This window comes from Drechmeria coniospora, chromosome 02 (assembly GCF_001625195.1).
Source record: "Drechmeria coniospora strain ARSEF 6962 chromosome 02, whole genome shotgun sequence".
In the NCBI taxonomy this organism is placed as follows: domain Eukaryota; kingdom Fungi; phylum Ascomycota; class Sordariomycetes; order Hypocreales; family Ophiocordycipitaceae; genus Drechmeria; species Drechmeria coniospora.
The window spans coordinates 1,422,805-1,442,190 of NC_054390.1; the positions used below are offsets into that span (position 1 = coordinate 1,422,805).

Consider the following 19,386-nt stretch of genomic DNA (forward strand, 5'->3'; position numbering starts at 1 on the left):
TGTCCAAAAGACATCATGGTTCCAACCATTGAACTTGCAAATTTTCAACTGGCTCCGAGTGAGCCAAACTTCCCACCATGGACCAGAGGCGACGAGGATGAGGAAGATACAGATATTCAAAAGTCGGCATGTCCATATAAGGTCTTCCGATGCCGACGGGAAAAGAGACGAGACAGGTGGCTGATGGATGCCGGCCATGGCCTCCTCCACAATCGAGATTCGATGCCCTCCAACAAAAAACGCCGTCGAAAAGGCCTCTTGAAAGCTTCTACCGGTCCAGATATGGGGAGTATTCCTGGTGCGAAAAATGCCGCCCGTGCCTCCTCTTCTGATGAGAAGGGCCCTTCGAGCGACGATAGTGGCCATGAAAGCGATCATGCATCTGCAGCTGCGGAAGCGCTCCTCCCTACGCCGTCGACGACCCCATCCGCACCTCATCCCTCGATACCGCAACGGACTCCGCCCATCTCCGAATCATCGTCGTCTCAGGCAACAGCTGCGCCAATCGCGGGACATAGGTCTTCGAGCGTAAAGAAAGCACCTGAACTCGTGCGCACGCTTACTCCCTGATGTCCCTGATCCGCTTGGCTGACTATCACTGATGAGTGCAGCTTCCTTCGAATAATAATGCAGACGTCAAACCTAGCCAGTCGCCATCGCTGGATCGGACCCCGGGCAGTTCGTACATTTCAGAGACAATGAGCACAACCGCCTTGGAGCCCTTGGATCCAACACTCACGGCAGGGAGCAATTTTTGGATTGAATTCACCCCGTACATCACTGGCCCAGTTTCAACTTTTGCCTCAATAGTGAGGAACGAAGTGGAACCTCCCGAGACACAGGTGCCGAGTGTCCCTGTGACGAACGGGCCCAAGGTTATGAGCATGGATACCACTTCATACACCGGTGCGGACACGAACAGCTACCGTGTTCATCGTGATCACGAGGATCTTCATGCTACTACACACACGGCCCTGATTGCTGTCGGCTCCATCGGTCAGTGGTTATGATGCCTTTTTGTAACCCGCGCTGACCCGAAATAAGGCGCCACAATCATCATCTTCTTCGCTTTATGGCTTGGATGGAAGTGTTTCCAAATGCAGAGTGGAAATGGCTCCGAAACGTCGACGCTCTCGTCGCCGAGGAAGCCAATGCAGCTGATGACCAGCTTTGTTCCCTGTGTTCCCATTCTGAAAAAGCGTTCTGCTAACCCAAGCGTGTCCGACGTTGTTAAGCCATATGATGATGGGTTTTGGGGTAGCAAGCTGCCGCCATCGGCCGATGGAGGAGTTGAAAATTCAGGAGCCATTACTGTCCCCACGGGGATAGCATCAACACAAGAGGTCAAGGAGTCGAACGCGGTGAGATTGCATCTCAGCCCGCAGAATCAACCTGGATCATCAAATCACCCGCGTCTGAGCAACATTCCCGGCCAACGCATGAGCGAAATCTCATCACTCTCGTCAGGATTTGGCGACGGCGATATCATTATGCCTACGGGAAATAACTTCATCATTGCGGCGGAACGCTTGATGGTTCCCGCACCAGCTGCGCAGCGCTCAAGCGTTGGGGGGGCTTCCCAGCGACGGGAAACAGTATATACGGAAACATCCGAGGACCCTCATCCGCGATTTCGCACCATCAACTCGTGGGTCAAGCAGCAGACAGGTCGAGTGAAGCGAGGTAAACAGCTCGAGATGACAAACGGCGATATACCTCCAGTTCCCAAAATGCCGCTTGAGCAGGATTTCAGATTGATGATGCCGGATGGAGAGGTGCCCCGGCAGGTAGTACCAGGGAAGCGAAGCACAGGCTACGGAATGTCAAAGTGAAAGTGAGGCATGTCCTCGATCGTCCTCAGGGGCAATCATCTGAGAGTGTCTGTTCCACAAAATCCCGGGCTGCGGATCGGTGACGCTTCCATTGCCACGTAGCTGGGGGGCTCCGAGAAGCTCGTCGGGCTTTTCAAGAACAGGGGAACATTTCCCAAAACCCAATTTCCATCTGATGCAATCGTTAGCAAAAACTGCTAGGTTGCTATGGCTTCACATGCGGGACCTACCTTTGTTGCGTGGATGAATATCTTGACTAGCTCCTCTATCCGGCTGGGCGACTGCTGTCGCATTCTATCCTCCAAAAACTCTGCAACCGGTTACGGTCAGTTTGTGTCTTGTTTGCACGTTTTGCAGCGGAAAAGGGCTGCTGCATGATGAATGAGACATACGAGAGCCTTGCTTGACGGCCGCAATATAGTCATCGGCCAAGTAGTTCTCAATCCAGGACCAGTACATGTTACCCTCGCGGCGGGTGTTGGAGTCCGCCTGCAGCATCTTGGCGACGGCAGCATAACCGAGGAGGCAAGGTGCGAGGGCCATCTGCAAGGCGAGCGAGTCATCGCTCTGGCCGACGTCGAGAATATAACGCGTGTAGGCGGTGCAAGCTGATGGTAATTCGCGTCAGCAACACGGTGCGCATTGACAGTTGTAGGTTGGGTGAGAATAAACCATGCCTTGCTGCTCTTCGGTGGCGCGCATCTCATCCACAGCGATGCCGAGGGAGTGACAGTAGTTGATATGCATCTGAAGCTCATGCATGGTGTGTTTTACGATATCGGTAGACCGTGGTCCTCAACCAGCTTTAGCCTGGGCGGCGAGAGAGAAGTGGTGACGCGACAGGAAATATTTACCACGACTATGTCGTCGACATTTTTCGCCTTGTACGACGCGAGGGCATTCGCACGCGCAAAGTGAGTCTTGCAAACGAAATATCAGCGTTAAATGCGGCGCCTGCTCTTTTCGATAGGGATACATGCCAGGAATAAGTAGTCTTGGATTATGTAGCCTTTGAACGACTCGAGAGGGAGAGTGCCATCTCCAAGTGCCTTGACGAACTGGTGGTGCACAAATGGCTTCCACACGTCGCTGACATCGGAGCGCTCGAGGAGGTATTCGACAAAGTAGCCTCTGGCCTTGCCGTCAGCCTCCGACGAAGCTGGGATGGTATGCAGGGGGGGTTGAAGCGTGACCATGGCTTACGAAGAAAAGGGCAGGGTGTATGTCGAGTGAAAGTGGTCCAGGGGCCCATGACCATCGCCAAGCCCCGGGGCTGTCCGGATGCCGGCCTCGACGTATCGGCAGGCAGCCAGGACGGAGGTGGGAACGTCTCGGCCGTTGGCGAGTCCCGATGCGATGGCGGCTGCGAAAAGCGACAGTATCAGATCTCAGTTCGATCATGAAGAGCAGATCGAAAGCAAGTCGACAAGGGGTGGCCGCCTCTCACCTGCGAGAGAGCAGCCCGTGCCGTGGGTGCTGGTGCTTTGCTGCCAGGGGCTCTCGACGCGCAGGACGAAGCCGTTAGGCCCAAGGAGAACATCGACGACCAGATCCATCTCGGACTCGGTCGAAGCAACTCTCATGTCCCGCCTAAAGGGCAGGTGCCCACCCTTGACGAGCACCCACTTTGGACCGAGGGTCTGGATGCGGCGGCCGATGATCTCGATATCGGACACCGATTCTATGTCTCGACCATTCCTCGCGCACGCAGTTTGCGAAGGAGGAGGGTTGGCGTCAAGGATGAGTCTTGCCTCCGGGATATTGGGCGTGAGGATGGTGGTGAGTGGGAAGAGATGACGGCAAAGACCTTGGATGGCATCGTGGGGCAGAAGTTCTGAGCCAGACGTCGAGACCATGACCTGTGAGCAGCGAGTGAGACGGTGGCAATGGGGAGATGGGGTGATGCCGATGGGCGGCCCCTACCGGATCGACAACGAGAATGGGCACTTTGTGCTTCTTCAATTGCCGGGAAACGGCCTCGATAGTATCTGCAGCTGCCAGCATGCCTTATTTCAAAGTCTCCCGTCAGCTCGCCCCCAGCTAGATGGCTAGTTGCTGAATGAGAGCGTCCCACCTGTCGTGACGACATCTGCGCCCACGTCGTTCAAGCAAGCCTCGATCTGACACTCGACAAAACCGGAAGGGATGGGATGAAGAGCGTGAACACCCATAGTGTTCTGGGCTGTCAGCGCCGTCGTCGCCGTCATGGCGTAGCATCCATGGGCGGCGAGCACTTTCTGCCCGGCTTCGAGGCCGCTGGAGGAATCGAGTCAACGTTCAGTATGCGTGGATTGACAAGCCGGGGGGGGGGGCAGGAGATGAAGAGACAGCACTCACGCGCCGCCGGAGCTGTCAGAGCCGGCAATCAGCAACACCCTACCGGTGACCATTCTGCTGTTGCAATCGAGTGAAGTCTCGAGCGTGGTTGGAAAACCTGAGGTGGGGAGGAAGCCTCGCACAAACCCCCAGCACCAGCAGCCTTCCACTTCAGTTCGCCGGCAGCAGTGGGGATATTGCTTCCAAAGTACACGCAAGTATACACAAATGCTGTCAAACAAGTTCGAGCAGTACACAGAGAACCGCAAGCTACGTTGTTAAGAATTAGTAGGTGCCATTACTCTTGCGGTACATCATCGTCTACAGTAGTGTAAGTAGTAGCTGGCTGTGGGGCATCTGAGTCGTGCAGTTTATAGGTCGACTCGATATGACGCAATGACGTACACCCACCTCACACATTGACAAGCACATATACAAATCCTCACGTACCTATCCCCTCACACTTTCACACACTCACAAACATACGCTCACACATTTCTATACGCACCTGTGTATGCTCGTACATACATCACTCTACGTACGGGTGCGAGGCAGAAGGAAAATGGCACGAAGATGGGGAAGCGAGACCGAGAGACATCCAAAAGGAAGAGGAGACCGGGCACTTCATGCTGAAAATAGGCCCCTTCTTTTCAAACCTGGCTTGCTACCGACCAGTCGATACCCATCCGTTCGCCCCTTGCACTGGTGGTGCGCATATGTGGTGATCGGAACGCCGCTTCGCTTCCCCTCCACTCTAATTGCGATTGTTTGGGCCGATTGGGACGCTGCCCTCCGCCCTCGTCGCATCGTCCGTCATTGGGCGGCATCCTTGGCCGGCTCGAGCCTGTTCGCGTCGCACTTGGAGCGGAGCTGGCGCCAGTTCCAAAGTCATCTCCACCGGCTCGCTGACGCTCCTCTGCCTCTCTGTCCTATCGTCGCCGCTGTTCTCGCCAGTCTGGCTGCTCTCGTCGTCGCCGCCGTCGCTCTCATCCTCGCCAAAGACGATCCGTCGCATCACGTTCTTCTCAAATAGATCGATCACCAGCCTACGCACGCCGAGCCTGTAGTGGTTCCACTCCATGAGGCCCATGACTTGCTTGAAAAAGTCGGTGCTTCGGAATGCGTTGGGTTTGCGCTGCTTCAGCTTCTGCAGCTCGCCGAGCGCCTTCTTGTACAAGACCATGTTGCCGAGGTCGACAATGAGCTCCAGGATCCTCGCGTTGACGTCGCGGTCGCTGAGGAGGGGCGGCAGATCCGATGACTCGAGCGGCGGCCGCGCCTGTCGAGCGCGAGGCTGCTTCTGGATGGTGCACTGGGTGTCGTGCAGCTTGATCGACCCTCCGTTGACGTGCCTCCACGGCTTCAGCGAGAACAGCCGGCCGAGGTCGTTGGGGATGCAAAAGCCCAACGAGGTGCCCGTCGACGTCGTGTTCGCATCCCAGCCGTGCTCGGAGACCATCTCCAATCCGTGTGAGGAGCGCGAGATGAGCCCGAGAACGAAGAATGCGGTGCCGCGCATGCTCATCACCTCGTGCGATTCCGCAATTCGAATGATCCTTTCAACAACGTCGCTCGCCTCCAGGAAGGGCGCGCCGAGCTCCATGGAGCCAACGTTTCCGACGGCCCACAGACAACCCTTGACCTTGGTCAGGATCTCGCCGTCGTCCGTCTGCATGCCCTGATCGCGAATGGTCGACACGAACTCCTCAAAGTGTCCCTTGTCGCTCAGGAGCCTGCAGCCCTCGCGAGTGCGAGTCAGCTCTCTGTAAAAGTGTGGTGGCACGTGGCTGTCGTGAAAGTCGGCGTCCACCGAGGCTTCGTCGAACAAGCTCATGCGATGGCCGTGATCGTCCGTCTCGGCGAGGAACGCCCTAGCCAAGCTGGCTTCGATGACGCTCACGTAGGAATCGTTGCGCCCGAGGAACCAATCGTCCATCTCGTTGCTGATGTAATCCAACCCGTCCAGGTAGTGGTATCCAATCGACGTGGACAGGAATCGCAGAAGTAGAGGCGCTCCAATTTCGCCTAGGTGGTCCAAGGCCGGCCGGCATTCAACGATGTATTCCAGATACGTCTTCCTGTTGCACGCGTTCTCCAGGATCTTGACGGCCGTCGAGCACACCTCGATCTCGGGGTCGTACAATTGCGTGACGAGGAGCTGAATCGCCCACTTGGAATCGCTGGCGCTGTTGTGCTCCTTCAACGAGGACACCGGCCGCATGGTGCATTTGCGAAGCGTGTTCGTCGCGTGTATGCGGATGTCCTTTGTGCCCGCCGTCAGGGCCTTGGACAGCAGGACCCGGGGATGACCCTGGAGACTGTAGTCAAAGTTGGACAGCAGCATCTTGATGAGATCCGGTCGTTGTTTCAGGTCGACGATGTGGTACATCATGTTGAACATCCTCCAACGCTCCAGCAGGAGAAGTCCCTTGGGATCTGTGCTGAGGACGCCGAGCATGGAGAAATAGCCGCAACACAGCGTGTCCGTGAGACGATCTCTCGCGAACATTGGGTACTGGGCGGTAAGGCCGCTCGTCTGCGTTCGTGTTAGCCACCGGCGGCGCTATACCAGTCACACGCGGTCAAGAACGCACCGGGTCACATTGAGCCAGACACTCGGCGATCTGTCTCAGCAGCTTGCTGTCGGCAAGGAACTTGACGCCTTCGGGTGTCATCAGCAGGGAATGCACCAGCGCGCACCCTGCCTTGACATATTTCTGCGTGTTCCTCGTGTTCTTGATATCCGCAAACTTGTACTTGAAGGGCCGGTAGAAGCTCATGATCCTCTTCATGAACTTGGACGCTTTGACCGCTTCGTCCAGCCGTTTTCCGATTTGCAGCGGCCCTTCGATGACCTTCATGATGACGTCCCAGTTCCACTTTAGGTAATTGGAGCTATTCAAGACGCCCGTGTCGATGACGAACTGGCGAAATGTCGCATCGTCGAACACGATGGCGGCGTTGGCTTTGGGGTGATCCTCCGTCACGCCCATGTTCTGCATGCTGTCGCTCGAGGGCAGCGCGTCGGCCATGGATTCGGACGGCGCGCTCTTGTAAAGCGTTCTGCTGACACTGCTGATCTGGTAGACGATGCCCGAGGCGACAAAATGAGTTTCGTTCCCGAACTCGGTCGCCGCCGAGAAAAGATCGGGCAGAAGCTGAAGCTCGGCGCTCCACGAGGGAGGAAGAAGGCGACTGGCCAGCTTGAGAACTTCCCCGATCAGCAGCGTGGTCTTGCGCTTCAGCATCGGGTCCTCCTCGGACTGGGCAATCAGCAACAAGCTCTGCAGCAGGCCAGTCTTGATAAAGGTTGCGAGGAGCAGGGCGGTATAATGATCGACAAAGTTCTGCTCGCTGTTGTCCTCTTCGAGGTGCAGCATCGCGCTCTGCTCCCGAAGGCTGGCAGTCTTCATGTTGGCGACCCTTCCGTAGGTTGTCAGTCTCCGGCCGGCCAGAAACGACGTGGCCCACGCGGGGGGTTTGATGCGCAGCAGGGAGAAAAGGAGGTCCAGGACGGTCTCCCGGATGGCAGGATTCGGAAAGAGCAGGCTCGAGATGAGCGACCTGATCGGTCGGAAGTCGTACATGCAGAGAGACATCAGGCCAGACCATGATCTCATGGCCGCGGAGACAGCCCGGGAACTCTGCTTCAGGATGCTCTCCGTGGCGGCCAGCTGGTCTGTGAAGGCGGTGAAGACGGTATCCAGGCCGTATCCCGGGTGGATGTACTTTCGTCGCTGTGGCGTGTCGAAAAGAAAAAGGAAAGCGGCCATGAGACTCTCCGGGGCCTTGTAGGTCCCCTCCGACAAGGCCTCGGAGAGCGGTCCGAGGCCACCAGAGGCCACAAGGAGGGCCGGATCCCGCACCATGATCTCGGCCAAGGTCTCGATACAGATGGGCCGTAACCGGTCGATGTTCTGGTCGGCAGCCTGGACGCCAGGCCGACGTTCCTCTCCTTGTTCCGCAACGGCGACGAGGGTGCGCACGACGGCTCGTGAGATTTCCTTGACTCCGCCCTTGACGTCGAGAAAGGCTCGCACAAACTTGAGAGATTGCTCTCGCTCGACGTCGGCTTTCCGATAGTTGTTCAACGACCTCGCGAAGTTAGCAACATTGTTCCGTGACGGACGGCATCTTCGCCCTACCGTATGACCAGATAATCCGTGTTGAGGCTACGAATTTTTTGAAGGGAAGCCACATCCGTGATGGCGTAGCGGGTTGCCCGGTAGCCGGCGGCGGCGACCTCGCGGCTTTCGCTCAGGAGCATCATCTGCATCCTCAGGCCGAAGACGGACCAGACGAGATCATACTTGATGGTCGGGTGCCGCTTGAAAAGATCGACCAGCTGATTGGCACGGCTGACATAATGCTCCGGTGCCATGCCCTCGACTTCGAGCGCCTGGAGAAGCTCCGCCACGGTAAAGGTCGGGCTCTCAAGCAACTCCTCGACATCGGAGCCAAGGGCCGATCTTGCGATGCTCGGTGGCGAGCGCAGGCTCAAAGCGTGGAAGGTGCTCTCCTGCTGCGTCCGATTCCTCGTCGGCGTCGTCGGCAGTACCGGCCGCGGCCGTTGGGCGTCTGCTATTTTCTGTCGCAGCTCCTTGATCCTCGAATTGCTGGCGCTGAGCTCGGCCTCGACTCTCTGCCGCTGCTCTTTGGTCTGCTTCGCTTTCTTAATGTTCAGCGCCTCGAGCATGTTCTCACTACCTTCCTTGATCTTGAGCTCCCGGTTCAGTCTGTCCTTGAGGACGGAGAGTGCCTGCTCGGCGGCGGCATTCGTATCCTCCGATTCAAACTTGTCCGCGACGCTGCTGGGGTAGACGGAGCCTACGTCAGCACGACTTGCCGTGCGGCCCGACAGCATCTGGCTCCGCAGCTCCGAGCTGAAGCTGCCGGGACCAACGATGGGGTTGAGGCTGCTGCCCCTGGGGGTGAAGGAGCTCGACGAGGCGGTGACGTTGCGTGCGGCACCGCCGTTGGGAAGGTGCAGGGCGTTTCCATCGCGATCGAGGCTCGTTCGACCTTGTTGCAGGTGATGGTGGCCTTGATGTTGGGAGGATTGGGAGGATTGAGACGGCATGGTCATGGCCTTTTATCCCGTCGTCGAGGGAGCTGTCCGCAAGCAAAGGGCCGTGACCTGTCCACCCGGTGGGACTGCGCCCCGGATTCGATGAGGGTGCATCCGTCTGCTCTGTCCTTCTCCGGTCTCTTGTTTGGCTGCTAAAAGGTTACAGAGTTGGCACAAGCCGGATCGACGGCGGAGGTTGGGCAGAGTGGACGACGTCGCAGGCAGAGCGCGATTTGGGGGTGTTGAGAGTGGGCGAATCGGCTAGAATGCCAGAGACGATGAATATCTGTACGGAAGCTGCGCAAGAGTCAACATTTGTGGCTGCGACAAGCAAAGTCCATGCTCAGCGTTTGCCGGGTCGTACGTATACATGTACGAGAAACATCGAGCGCAGAGGACTGGTAGGTTCGTAGGCCGCGTCGACAGGTTGTAGCTACGAGGAGCAGCTGGATGACAGGTGTGGGCTCGTCTGTATCCGAGTCGTAAGTATTACGGAGTAATTAGGTACTACGAAGTACTTCGTGCTAGTACAGTACGTGCTTTCTGACAAGCACAAGTAGGCGGACAATGTACCGACTAGTCCTCGGTACTCTGTCGGCTACGGTGCAAAACTCAAGGTACGTACTGGGGGGTCTTCGTCCAAATCGACGGAGGAACATGTGCACCTGGCAAGTTGTCCAGGCGCATTCGTAGGTGGTAGCTGCTAATAGCAGAGTTGCTAATAGCAGAATTTCACGGCGGTCAAGGTAGGTGTACTACTTCCATAGTATCAACAGGAACACCGGGACGTACAATCAATCACCTACTCGGAGTACGGACTACATGTGTTGGAATAATACTAGTAATAGTAAGGTGGTGGTGGTGTACGGCGCATGGGGCACTCCAACTACTCATCAAAGCAACGACTACTATAATACATGTACATAGGTGTATTGAATTCTCCTTCTGCAGTAGGTAGGTACCTAGCAGATATGCTTGGTCACGTATCTGTACAGAGCAGTAGGTCTTTGGGACCTTGGCACTTGGAATGCTGGTAGGACTGTCCACTTGGCCGGGCGTTTCCATGGAGTATTACCCGTAGGAACCATAGTTTTCTGCGCAGGCACGGGTAATTGCATTGTGCAATAGTAAGGCTACTACGGAGTACTGTGTACTAACAAAGTAATAGTAGTAGTAGTAGTAATACCAAGTATCTACTGCCTCAGTGTGTACGGAGTACAGGAGTTGGTTAGTAATATAAGGTAATAGACGTAGAAGTATCTGCAATTGGGGACGGGTGCTCATTCTATAGTCACACACAGGTCGACGCCAATTCAGGACGGTGTACGAAGTACTCCGTACGGACTAAGGCGTTCTCATTTTCATGGCATGTTACCTACGAATAGGAGGGATATCATACGATCGATGGTGGTGACATACTCCTCAGCATGATGCTAACGATGTCGGAACCCCTTGTACGACTCCCATCTTTTCCCAACGCAGGTGCCTCCTACGATTTGTGTAGGTACATTAGGATAACGATGCATGCATGATAATAGTGGTCGGCGAAGGCAAACTACCGATTGATTACACCTACTCGCCGAAGCGTCTGTAGATGAAACGGAGGGGTGTGGACCAAGCAACGAGCCGCCTTTCGGAACATTCGACTGCCCCAACCCAAGCCCGGTTTTAGAACACAGGCCATTTCCAGGCCGTCCTTGGTGGGGCGTATGCTAATGATACATCGCCGGGTGACCGCTGAAGGAAGCCTCCGCACGAATGCCACTGGTGGGTGTGCGTAAGTACATCTGCCAGTGGTACAGGAGACTGCAGTACCTTGAATTAAGGGAACGCGCTACGACTCAACTGGTTATCACCTGACAACGTACTCCGTACGTACAAGGACGAGTTTGTGCTAAAATCCAGACGGCCTGCGTCGTGTTATGTTTGTACCAGTGCAAGACCGACCTACAGTACAGCATCATGAGCGGACGTTTGTTGAGCCTCTGATCAACAGGTGCCTTGCAGGATACGCATGTATACTCGTACATAAGTATACTACATGTAGGTATCCTGCATGGTCTTGTGCACATACTTAGTTGTACTTCCATACAACTACTTGTACTGTTACATAGACACGTACTGTAAGTACAAGTACTGTACTTACTGAACTCCGTACATGTACTTAGGTATACACCTAGGTGTACTTACGTCCTGTGGGTGTACGGAGTACTCGTACGGAGTACTCGTACGGAGCACGTAACTGTACAGTAAGTAAGTAAGTAAATACTTGTATTCGATATGTGCAAGGAAGGGCATTAAGGGGGGGGCTGGAATTAAATCATCCGATACTCGCAAGATGCAAAGTATGTACTCGTACTTTAGTTCTGCCAGCGAGCATCCTTCCTACACGTCGCCGACACCAGTGACGACAGTGGAGTCCAGGGGAGGGGGTGGCCATTCTTGGTACCTCCACCCAGTACTGCGTTGCTGGCAGGGATTCGGCGGGCTCCGAGCCTCCCCCAACCAGCCATCGCCGGTTTCCAATGGACTTCGATCCAGTTGCGATACGGAGATGGGCCGGCTCGCATCTGGCCGAAACCTGCTCCATGACCCCAAGGTGTCATTGACTCTGCAGTATTACCAGTTATTCCCACGTACACTACCAATGTGCATACAGCCAAGTTGTAGGCATATATATTCATCTCCCCTCCAGTTTCCCTCCTCCTCCTGCCAGAGCCATCCATACTCCCAAAGCCATCCAAATTCACGTCCTTCGCCAAGATAAGATAACGGGCAACGAACGAATCTCCAGCACACCTCCTCGCTGACCGCCGCCGTTGTGCAGCGACAGACAAGCCCGGCATCGGCATTGACGGCCATCACCAGCTGCGCACCTGAAACTTCTAGAAATTTTTGGAATCTCCGGATCCCCAAACCACTATCACCATGCCCTTCGTCTCCGCTGCCCGTTACGGCAAGGACAATGTGCGCGTCCTCAAGGTCTCGCGCGACGCCAAAACCGGCGTCCAGCACGTCGTCGAGATGACCGTCTGCTGCCTCCTCGAGGGAGACATTGACAGCTCGTACACGCGAGCAGACAACAGCGTCGTCGTCGCCACCGACTCCATCAAGAACACCATCTACATCACGGCAAAGCAGAACCCTGTCCACCCGCCCGAGCTCTTCGCCTCCATACTCGGAAGCCACTTCATCCAGAAGTATAGCCACATCCATGCCGCCAACATCTCCGTCATCTCCACCCGCTGGGCCCGCATGGACGTCGACGGGAAGCCGCATCCCCACAGCTTCATCAAAGACGCTGGCGAGACGCGCAACGCCGAAGTGCGCGTATGTCGCAAGGACGGTATCCTCGTCACCAGCGCCATCGCTGGCCTGTCCGTCCTCAAAAGCACCGGTTCCGCCTTCCACGGCTTCGTCCGCGATGAATACACGACGCTTCCCGAGACTTGGGACCGCATCCTCGCCACGAACGTCGATGCTCGCTGGAACTGGAGCCGATTTGCCGACCTCCGAGCCGTCCGGGCCGCCGAGCCCAAGTTCGACCGTGCCTACGACCTAGCGCGCAACATCACCCTCAAGCTATTTGCCGAGGACAACAGTGCCAGCGTTCAAAATACCATGTATAAGATGTGTGAGCAGATTCTTGCTGCTGTTCCCGAGACTCAGAGCGTCGCCTATTCGCTGCCCAACAACCACAACTTCGAGATCAGTGAGTAGCCATTTTTTTAACCAGTACCTTGTACCTTCTTACGCGTGAGTCCGAGACGACTGATCCTTTCCACCACAGACTTGAGCTGGCACAAGGGCCTGAAGAACACTGGCAAGGATGCCGAGGTCTACGCCCCGCAGTCCTCCCCCAACGGCCTCATCAAGTGTGAGGTGTCGCGTTCGTAAGTTGTCCAAGTCCATGCCACCTTCACAGAACAGAACAGTTCTAAATGGAATGCACACAGGGAGACAAGAGGTGACGTGGCCGGTTCGACCCGGTCCAAGTTGTAGATTTCGTGCTGTAACGATAGTTGGGCGATCTTCAATGCACACAAAATCGCCATGATAATGCCATTTTTGGTCTCCTCTCGTGGGTGCTCGTACTTGGTTGTCGTAATTATCGATAACAATTCAGTCTCCATGCCGGCCTTTCAGCTGCCATTTAATCCACCTCGTACAGGGCGAAGGCTGCGACTCGGCGCATAACCCAGTACCATCCGTATAGACGGATGCAATGGCCAATGGAGTGAGGACGGGTAGTATACGGGAGCCTGATGATGAATGCATGTGAGATCGTAACATATGATCATCTGGTAGTGGATGTAGATAGTACATTGGGCCGTTCCCGTAAATGCGTAGTCACCAAACATGCTCCAGGCCGAATCGCCTCATATCCTCTCCTTGTCCTTTTCCCGAATCATCTCGACGGCCTCCTCCCACCCATCGATTCCTACAGCTACGCCACCAAATCGAATCAGATTTTGCTTGTACGGGTGCGAGTCGCCCTCAAACGCTTTTAAACGCGCCAGCCGCTTGTCCCGCAGTCTGTTCTTCGGCAGCATGCCGGAAACAGCTTTGCGCAGAATTTCGCTTCCTCCTTGCTTCTCTATTAGTGCGTCCATTGTGAGCGCCTTGAGGCTACCGGGCCGTGTTGTGTGTCTGTAGTACATCTTTCGCCATTTCTTGTTACCCGTCGTGTGAAGAGCAGCGCAATTCGTCACGACGACGTAATCGCCGCAGTCTGTAGAGGGGTCAAAGATCGGTTTGTGCTTGCCCATGAGCAAGATGGCGATCCGAGAGGCAAGCCGACCCAAGGATGGGGGTGTGACGCTGCTCTGGGTGGAGAGGGAATGGTGTGGTAAGGAGGCCGAGACTTGGTGCCAGACCCGAGAGTATGCGAGTCGGCTCTGGTAAACGGGTCAGGACGCTCCAGGCAGATTGGGCCGGGGAATTCTTACCAGGCCGAGGGTTTGCGACATTGTGGGCTTCCTCAAGCTCACTCGGATAGTGGCTTGTATCGTAGATTGGAGGTGTGCCGTGAGAGCAAGTTTGACGTTTCCAGGTCTCAAACGGAGCCCCGATAGGTTCACTGGTCACGGCGCACGCTGTTCGGTCCATCGCTGAGTCAGCAAAGTCGGCAGTGGCAGAATTTCCTGCCTTGCCATTCCCAGCAACAATTTTTCAATGCCGCATGTGACCGCCCTCAGGAACACAGCACGGAAGGTATTAATTAATGATGTGTCTCACGACGCCTCCACCTGTAATCACTGATATGAAGTGGTCAACGCCGGCCATTACTCGAATTATTTCCGGAATAATACTGTAAATGGAAACATAATACCATCAATCCCGGATTTTATTAGCTCTGCAAGGTTCGCAGATTTGACATTGCATAACCGCTGCCCGTTGTTTACATTTACAGTACTGCAAACATAAGTGTACGTGACCAGCAATCATATGAATTGTTCCTCCTCTCTTCAGCTCTTATCGTACACGTACAGCTCGAAGTAGGGAAAGACCGATGAGCAATAAGTCTGACATTTCCGTATGGCATAAATCACAGCATTCCCTTCTTAACCTCGTCCTTTCTTTCCTCCCACAATGTTTTTCCTGTGCATGAGCAAACTGTCTTGTCGTTGTCCCACATGCCTGCGCTCCTCGCGATGACACCAACCATTGTATCCTCATCATTTGTCAACCACTCGGGGCGCTCTTCTTGCTTGGTGACAACAATGGCACGTCCAATGGTTTCCCAGATCTGAAAAGGTTGGTCGACGAAAGTGGCACCGCGGCCGTCACTGTCAACTTGAACCGAACCCAGCAAGCCCTTTGCTTCCTCCTCACCGGCAGACCAGATGCGCCCAGTAGACCTTGCTCCGTCCTTGAGATCACCAAACTCGCGGATTGTGGCCCGATATGCCCCAGGTGCAGCACCTCGAATCGAGAGGTCGACCAATGTTCTTGTCGAGCTCACTTGGACCATCCGAACCAGCCCTTTCACTTCGCGATTGTGATTTTCATTTTCCCCCACGACTCGGTCAGTGAAATTTTCAAGGATGCAAACTGCAGCGCCTGTTTGCAACGTTTGTTAGTGGACAAGCTCATCGTCGGCACCGGACGAAACCGGGGCGGGGAAGGACAAGCATGGGTTAATTGAAACATGCAGCAGAAATGCTGGACGCACTGTTTGATGCACCGGATCCTCGGAGAATGGCGTCTCGACCTGTTGCCTGGATGGCCTCAAGTATGGCGGACGGTGGTGCTGCAACACATCAGCGCATTTATCCAACCCGGACGCCATGTACGACGCGAAAGCTGAACATGAAAATTCCTACCCGAGCCTTTAATTGATATGTGTTGCTCCTTTAGGTTGCCCTCGACTTTGGTGACGCCTTTCAGCTTGTAGAGTTGCTCTGAAACGGTTGCAATACAGTCGTCACAGGACAGCTGGACAGCGAAGAGAGTCTGTTGAAACGCTTCATCAACATCAATCTTCAGAAAGGGCTGCTTTCACTGCTCATCATTTCCGTTCAACTCGTCTACTGCCCAGCATGCCGTGGCTTACGAGCGCCCACCAGAAGGGAGAGCTCATGTACCTCGAAGTCGTTGTTCCCAGTCATGGCGCCTGGATGTATAAGAGTTAGCATGACCATCGTCTCCCGCAAGTCGATTGGAAGGGTCACCCTTGCTGAGGAGGTTTCGACAAGGTTTCTATGCGCAAAGTGGTATTGAAACCAAGCCAGAAAATCAACATGCACACTGTTGCGGATTGCCCAGCAGAAGTCTCGGAGATGCCAAATGCTTGGAAATCCAACGAGATCCAGACTCCTCACTGCTCGGGAAGGGGCACTCCCCGGACTTTAGTGGGGTCGAGGGCGTGGAACACATACAAGTACTTACATGTAACCAACCATAAGTCCACCCGCAGAGTACAGTAAGTACCCCCGTAATTACTTGTACGCCTACTTAAGTACTGTACTTGCACTTGGTACTTGCACTTAAACTTAAGTACAGCACTTGTATGAGGTATTACTTGAGTACTTCGCACGGAGAACCATTTGTCGATATTCGCTCGGCCAGTACGGAGTACGGAGTAGAGGTTCTATGAATACTACATCGAGTGAATATGCGTCACAGGTGTAACAGTATTATTTTATGAAAGTTATGAAGGCATTGTCTTGAACAGTACAAGTACACATGTGCAGTGGCAATATCTGCATTGGCTGCTGTTTGCACAACAATGCCAACAGCAAATTGTAGTTGGAAGTAAAATAGCCTTGAGGTTTATAGTTTGGATATACTGTAATACATCAAAACGTGAGTTAATAATATGATGCATCCAACTATAAGTTTAACAATAATATGGGAGATGACGCAACTCGAATAATGTGTCTGGAGCGAATTTCATTTTGTGTCCCCTACTGCACAGCACAAGCTCGGATGCATAATAAATACCAACTCTCAGGTACCTAGAGTGGACCATGGTGAGCTCGTTACCTAGCGTTAGTCTTCCAGTCGTTCAGCGAGCCAAACAATGCCGAGCGGAAAACGCCCCTGGGTCGCGGCGTCGCGGTTTTCGTAAACGTCATAAACCCAGCATTCTCTTCTCCGCCGAGGAACCTCATATCCTCAGCATTTGCATAGGCTTTCTCTGCCCACGCGACAGACTGCTCCTGACCTTTGTAGGAACATCATGTCCACCGAAGTCCACGACCCGCCCGGCAGCAAGCGATCCAACTCCAGGACGCGTCCTACAACACCACTGCGTCCACCATCTCGCTCCTCGTTTCGCGGATCTGCTCGCAGGGCTGTCAACGGCAGCATCACATGCCCTCTCAACGACTTGGAGCCAGCCTTTGCCGAATTCTCCGACGCCATGGCCGACCTCGAGGCCAACATGATGCACTTCCAACTCATACACGAGAGTCTCGCCAGATTCGGCGAATCGTTTGCTAGCTTCCTTTACGGCCTCAACATGAATGCATTCTGCGTTGATTTCCCGGAGGTATGGATAGATGAGGTTTCCATTCACGGAGTCGCGTGTTGCACTCAACCGTCCACGCTAACCGCACGTTCCATCTAGGGCCCTGTAGCCGAGTCCTTTCGCAGAGATCGGCTTTCCGACGAGGCACAACATAACACGGCGACACGTTCGGACAGCGAGGCCGAAGCCACCTTCATGTGAGTCGGGCACGTCCCAGGCATACAAGACAATCTACCCACGGTTCAATGCTGATGCTGACTACCCATAGGACGACTGATACATCCTTTGTCGACACTCCGCCCGCACCGACGAGGCCCACCGTCTCGAGCGGCGCGCAGGAAACCCGACAATCCCGTCTGCCCTTTGCCCGTGGGTCGTCTACTAGAGGTAGAATCAGAAAGGCCAGCGACCGTGGCCATTCAAGCGGACTAGTCAGACCCCGTGTTCGTGGCGTGCGGTGATATTCCTACCGCCGGCTCTCGGGCATATTCCTTCCACCTCCGTCAACGTAACCCGGTGGATCGTCGGGTTGTGAGTCGAGAGGATATGGCGATTGGTTTGCCTGAACGATCCATTATTCCCGCTCAGTCATCGCCTTTCACGTGGCCATATCGACATCCTCGGGCATCGCAGCATCGCCCTTCCAAGCACCTTCGACATTCTTCGTTCCCGCCATGGCAACCGGTCTGGGCAACCTGGCAGGATCGACATCCGACGCTTCACGCAGCTGCTTCAACCTGGCGTTTCAAATGAGTCAGGCGTGCGAACAACGGATATTCTGCCAAATCCACATGCAAGGTACGCACCTGCGCTTATGAGGTTTGCCACGCTGGTGGGCCATCATGGTTGATTCGGTGTCGAACCATTTTGCACACTCGATACAGTAATTTTTCCCCAGCCCGGGAAGGTCTTCGGCAATTTTAGTTTCCTTGAATTGGGCAAGATGCCTCGAGGATATTAAATCGGCTTTAACTTGATCGATATCTCTGAAAATTGCGATTAGCCTCTTACATAGATATCATGTCGACGTTGAAAGTTACCTTGTCCTCCGCCTTGTTTTTCTGCATTTCCCCAGCCCCATATCGTATGGCAGCTTTTAAAAGGAAATTATATGAAGTAGGCAAGTGCTTACAAGGCCTGTCGTGATTGCGTTGTGCGATAAAGGGCGATGACAACGCTGGTGTCGCGACAGAAATATCACTGAGGGATGATGCTATGGTTGCAGAATAGAAATTTACATCACCAAGAATGATGATCGCACTACGAAGTACGAGTGCTGAACTCGATCCCGGTTGGCCGGGGTAGATGTGGGTCACCAGCGAAAAACTACTGCACTAACTTGTACAGTATTGCTTACATGTACAGCATGGACGGAGTAATTACATGTACGGTACTTCCAGTACCGAGCCCGACAACCCAGAACGCGTTACTTGGGCCTCAGTACGGTTACGGTGTTGCTTGGTTAATCACTACGTGAAGTATTCAACGTCAATCACCCATAGAATAATGCCTGGGGATAGAGACTAAAGAAGAGCAAAGAAAAGGGACTCCATTATCAATCCTGACGGCTATTTAATCCCCTGTACTTGGAGGCCCTTGAAGGCAAGACGGCAATTTCCACTCCTATGGTTATATACAGTAAGTAATTAAGTACTTACATGTAGGGGTGCATGTACATGTATAGTTGTGCTCCGTAAGTACTGTACAGTAGGTGCAGATGGTCATATCCTAATCACAGTACTCCGTACGGAACACTCCGTACAACCGTACTACTGTAAATATTTAAGCAAGTACAAGTACAGTACATACTTGTACGTACCCAAATGACAATGCGGATCATCTAGAGTACATTTCCATGGCGTGCAGTTTTTCAATTTTGTCACCTGATGAGGAGTTCAAGTGCTTCGTACTTTTGCCGCGGCTACTCCGTATACACTTGGTAGCTGCCAGTAATACCGCTAGCCCCAGGGAGAGCAGTGAACTACAGTAGCGGACTAGGACCTACTACTGTACTTGCTTGCCTCACAACAGCCCTGGAGGCTTGAAGACCAATTGCGAGCGAAGAATATAACATGTAATACATGTACATGTACACACGATATACGGAGTAGCATGGCAGTCAGATATTCATTAAAACGACCACAGCTTCAAGCATCAAGAACCCTACGCAACGGTGACGATTTCGATCATATGTA

The 19,386-nt window shown here is 54.1% G+C and overlaps 8 protein-coding genes across 8 annotated transcripts; 3 read left to right on the plus strand and 5 right to left on the minus strand.

The window, feature by feature from the left end:
• Positions 1-15: 15 nt before the first annotated feature.
• Positions 16-1,832, plus strand: DCS_03659 (uncharacterized protein; the record flags this gene model as incomplete). The annotated part of the gene is made up of 3 exons (XM_040800976.1): positions 16-549; positions 612-996; positions 1,045-1,832. The coding sequence occupies 3 exons, from the start codon at positions 16-18 to the stop codon at positions 1,830-1,832; spliced, it is 1,707 nt and encodes a 568-aa protein (XP_040656009.1).
• Positions 1,833-1,965: 133 nt separating this feature from the next.
• Positions 1,966-4,222, minus strand: DCS_03660 (putative hydroxymethylpyrimidine/phosphomethylpyrimidine kinase 2; the record flags this gene model as incomplete). Its single annotated transcript, XM_040800977.1, has 9 exons — positions 1,966-2,004; positions 2,063-2,142; positions 2,225-2,440; positions 2,809-2,963; positions 3,036-3,195; positions 3,280-3,691; positions 3,756-3,838; positions 3,907-4,088; positions 4,170-4,222. 9 exons carry the CDS (start codon positions 4,220-4,222, stop codon positions 1,966-1,968), a joined length of 1,380 nt encoding a protein of 459 aa, XP_040656010.1.
• A 680-nt stretch (positions 4,223-4,902) lies between these two features.
• On the minus strand, positions 4,903-9,234 carry DCS_03661 (cytosolic regulator Pianissimo; the record flags this gene model as incomplete). The annotated part of the gene is made up of 3 exons (XM_040800978.1): positions 4,903-6,684; positions 6,743-8,243; positions 8,294-9,234. The coding sequence occupies 3 exons, from the start codon at positions 9,232-9,234 to the stop codon at positions 4,903-4,905; spliced, it is 4,224 nt and encodes a 1,407-aa protein (XP_040656011.1).
• A 2,910-nt stretch (positions 9,235-12,144) lies between these two features.
• Positions 12,145-13,218, plus strand: DCS_03662 (uricase; the record flags this gene model as incomplete). The annotated part of the gene is made up of 3 exons (XM_040800979.1): positions 12,145-12,928; positions 13,007-13,109; positions 13,173-13,218. 3 exons carry the CDS (start codon positions 12,145-12,147, stop codon positions 13,216-13,218), a joined length of 933 nt encoding a protein of 310 aa, XP_040656012.1.
• Positions 13,219-13,595: 377 nt separating this feature from the next.
• DCS_03663 (ribosomal protein L13) lies at positions 13,596-14,186 on the minus strand (the record flags this gene model as incomplete). Its single annotated transcript, XM_040800980.1, has 2 exons — positions 13,596-14,114; positions 14,166-14,186. 2 exons carry the CDS (start codon positions 14,184-14,186, stop codon positions 13,596-13,598), a joined length of 540 nt encoding a protein of 179 aa, XP_040656013.1.
• A 578-nt stretch (positions 14,187-14,764) lies between these two features.
• Positions 14,765-15,827, minus strand: DCS_03664 (uncharacterized protein; the record flags this gene model as incomplete). Its single annotated transcript, XM_040800981.1, has 4 exons — positions 14,765-15,279; positions 15,392-15,469; positions 15,543-15,672; positions 15,804-15,827. 4 exons carry the CDS (start codon positions 15,825-15,827, stop codon positions 14,765-14,767), a joined length of 747 nt encoding a protein of 248 aa, XP_040656014.1.
• Positions 15,828-16,900: 1,073 nt separating this feature from the next.
• Positions 16,901-17,652, plus strand: DCS_03665 (DASH complex component Dam1; the record flags this gene model as incomplete). Its single annotated transcript, XM_040800982.1, has 3 exons — positions 16,901-17,212; positions 17,291-17,388; positions 17,460-17,652. The coding sequence occupies 3 exons, from the start codon at positions 16,901-16,903 to the stop codon at positions 17,650-17,652; spliced, it is 603 nt and encodes a 200-aa protein (XP_040656015.1).
• Positions 17,653-17,789: 137 nt separating this feature from the next.
• Positions 17,790-18,032, minus strand: DCS_03666 (uncharacterized protein; the record flags this gene model as incomplete). Its single annotated transcript, XM_040800983.1, has 2 exons — positions 17,790-17,928; positions 17,998-18,032. The coding sequence occupies 2 exons, from the start codon at positions 18,030-18,032 to the stop codon at positions 17,790-17,792; spliced, it is 174 nt and encodes a 57-aa protein (XP_040656016.1).
• Positions 18,033-19,386: the final 1,354 nt, after the last annotated feature.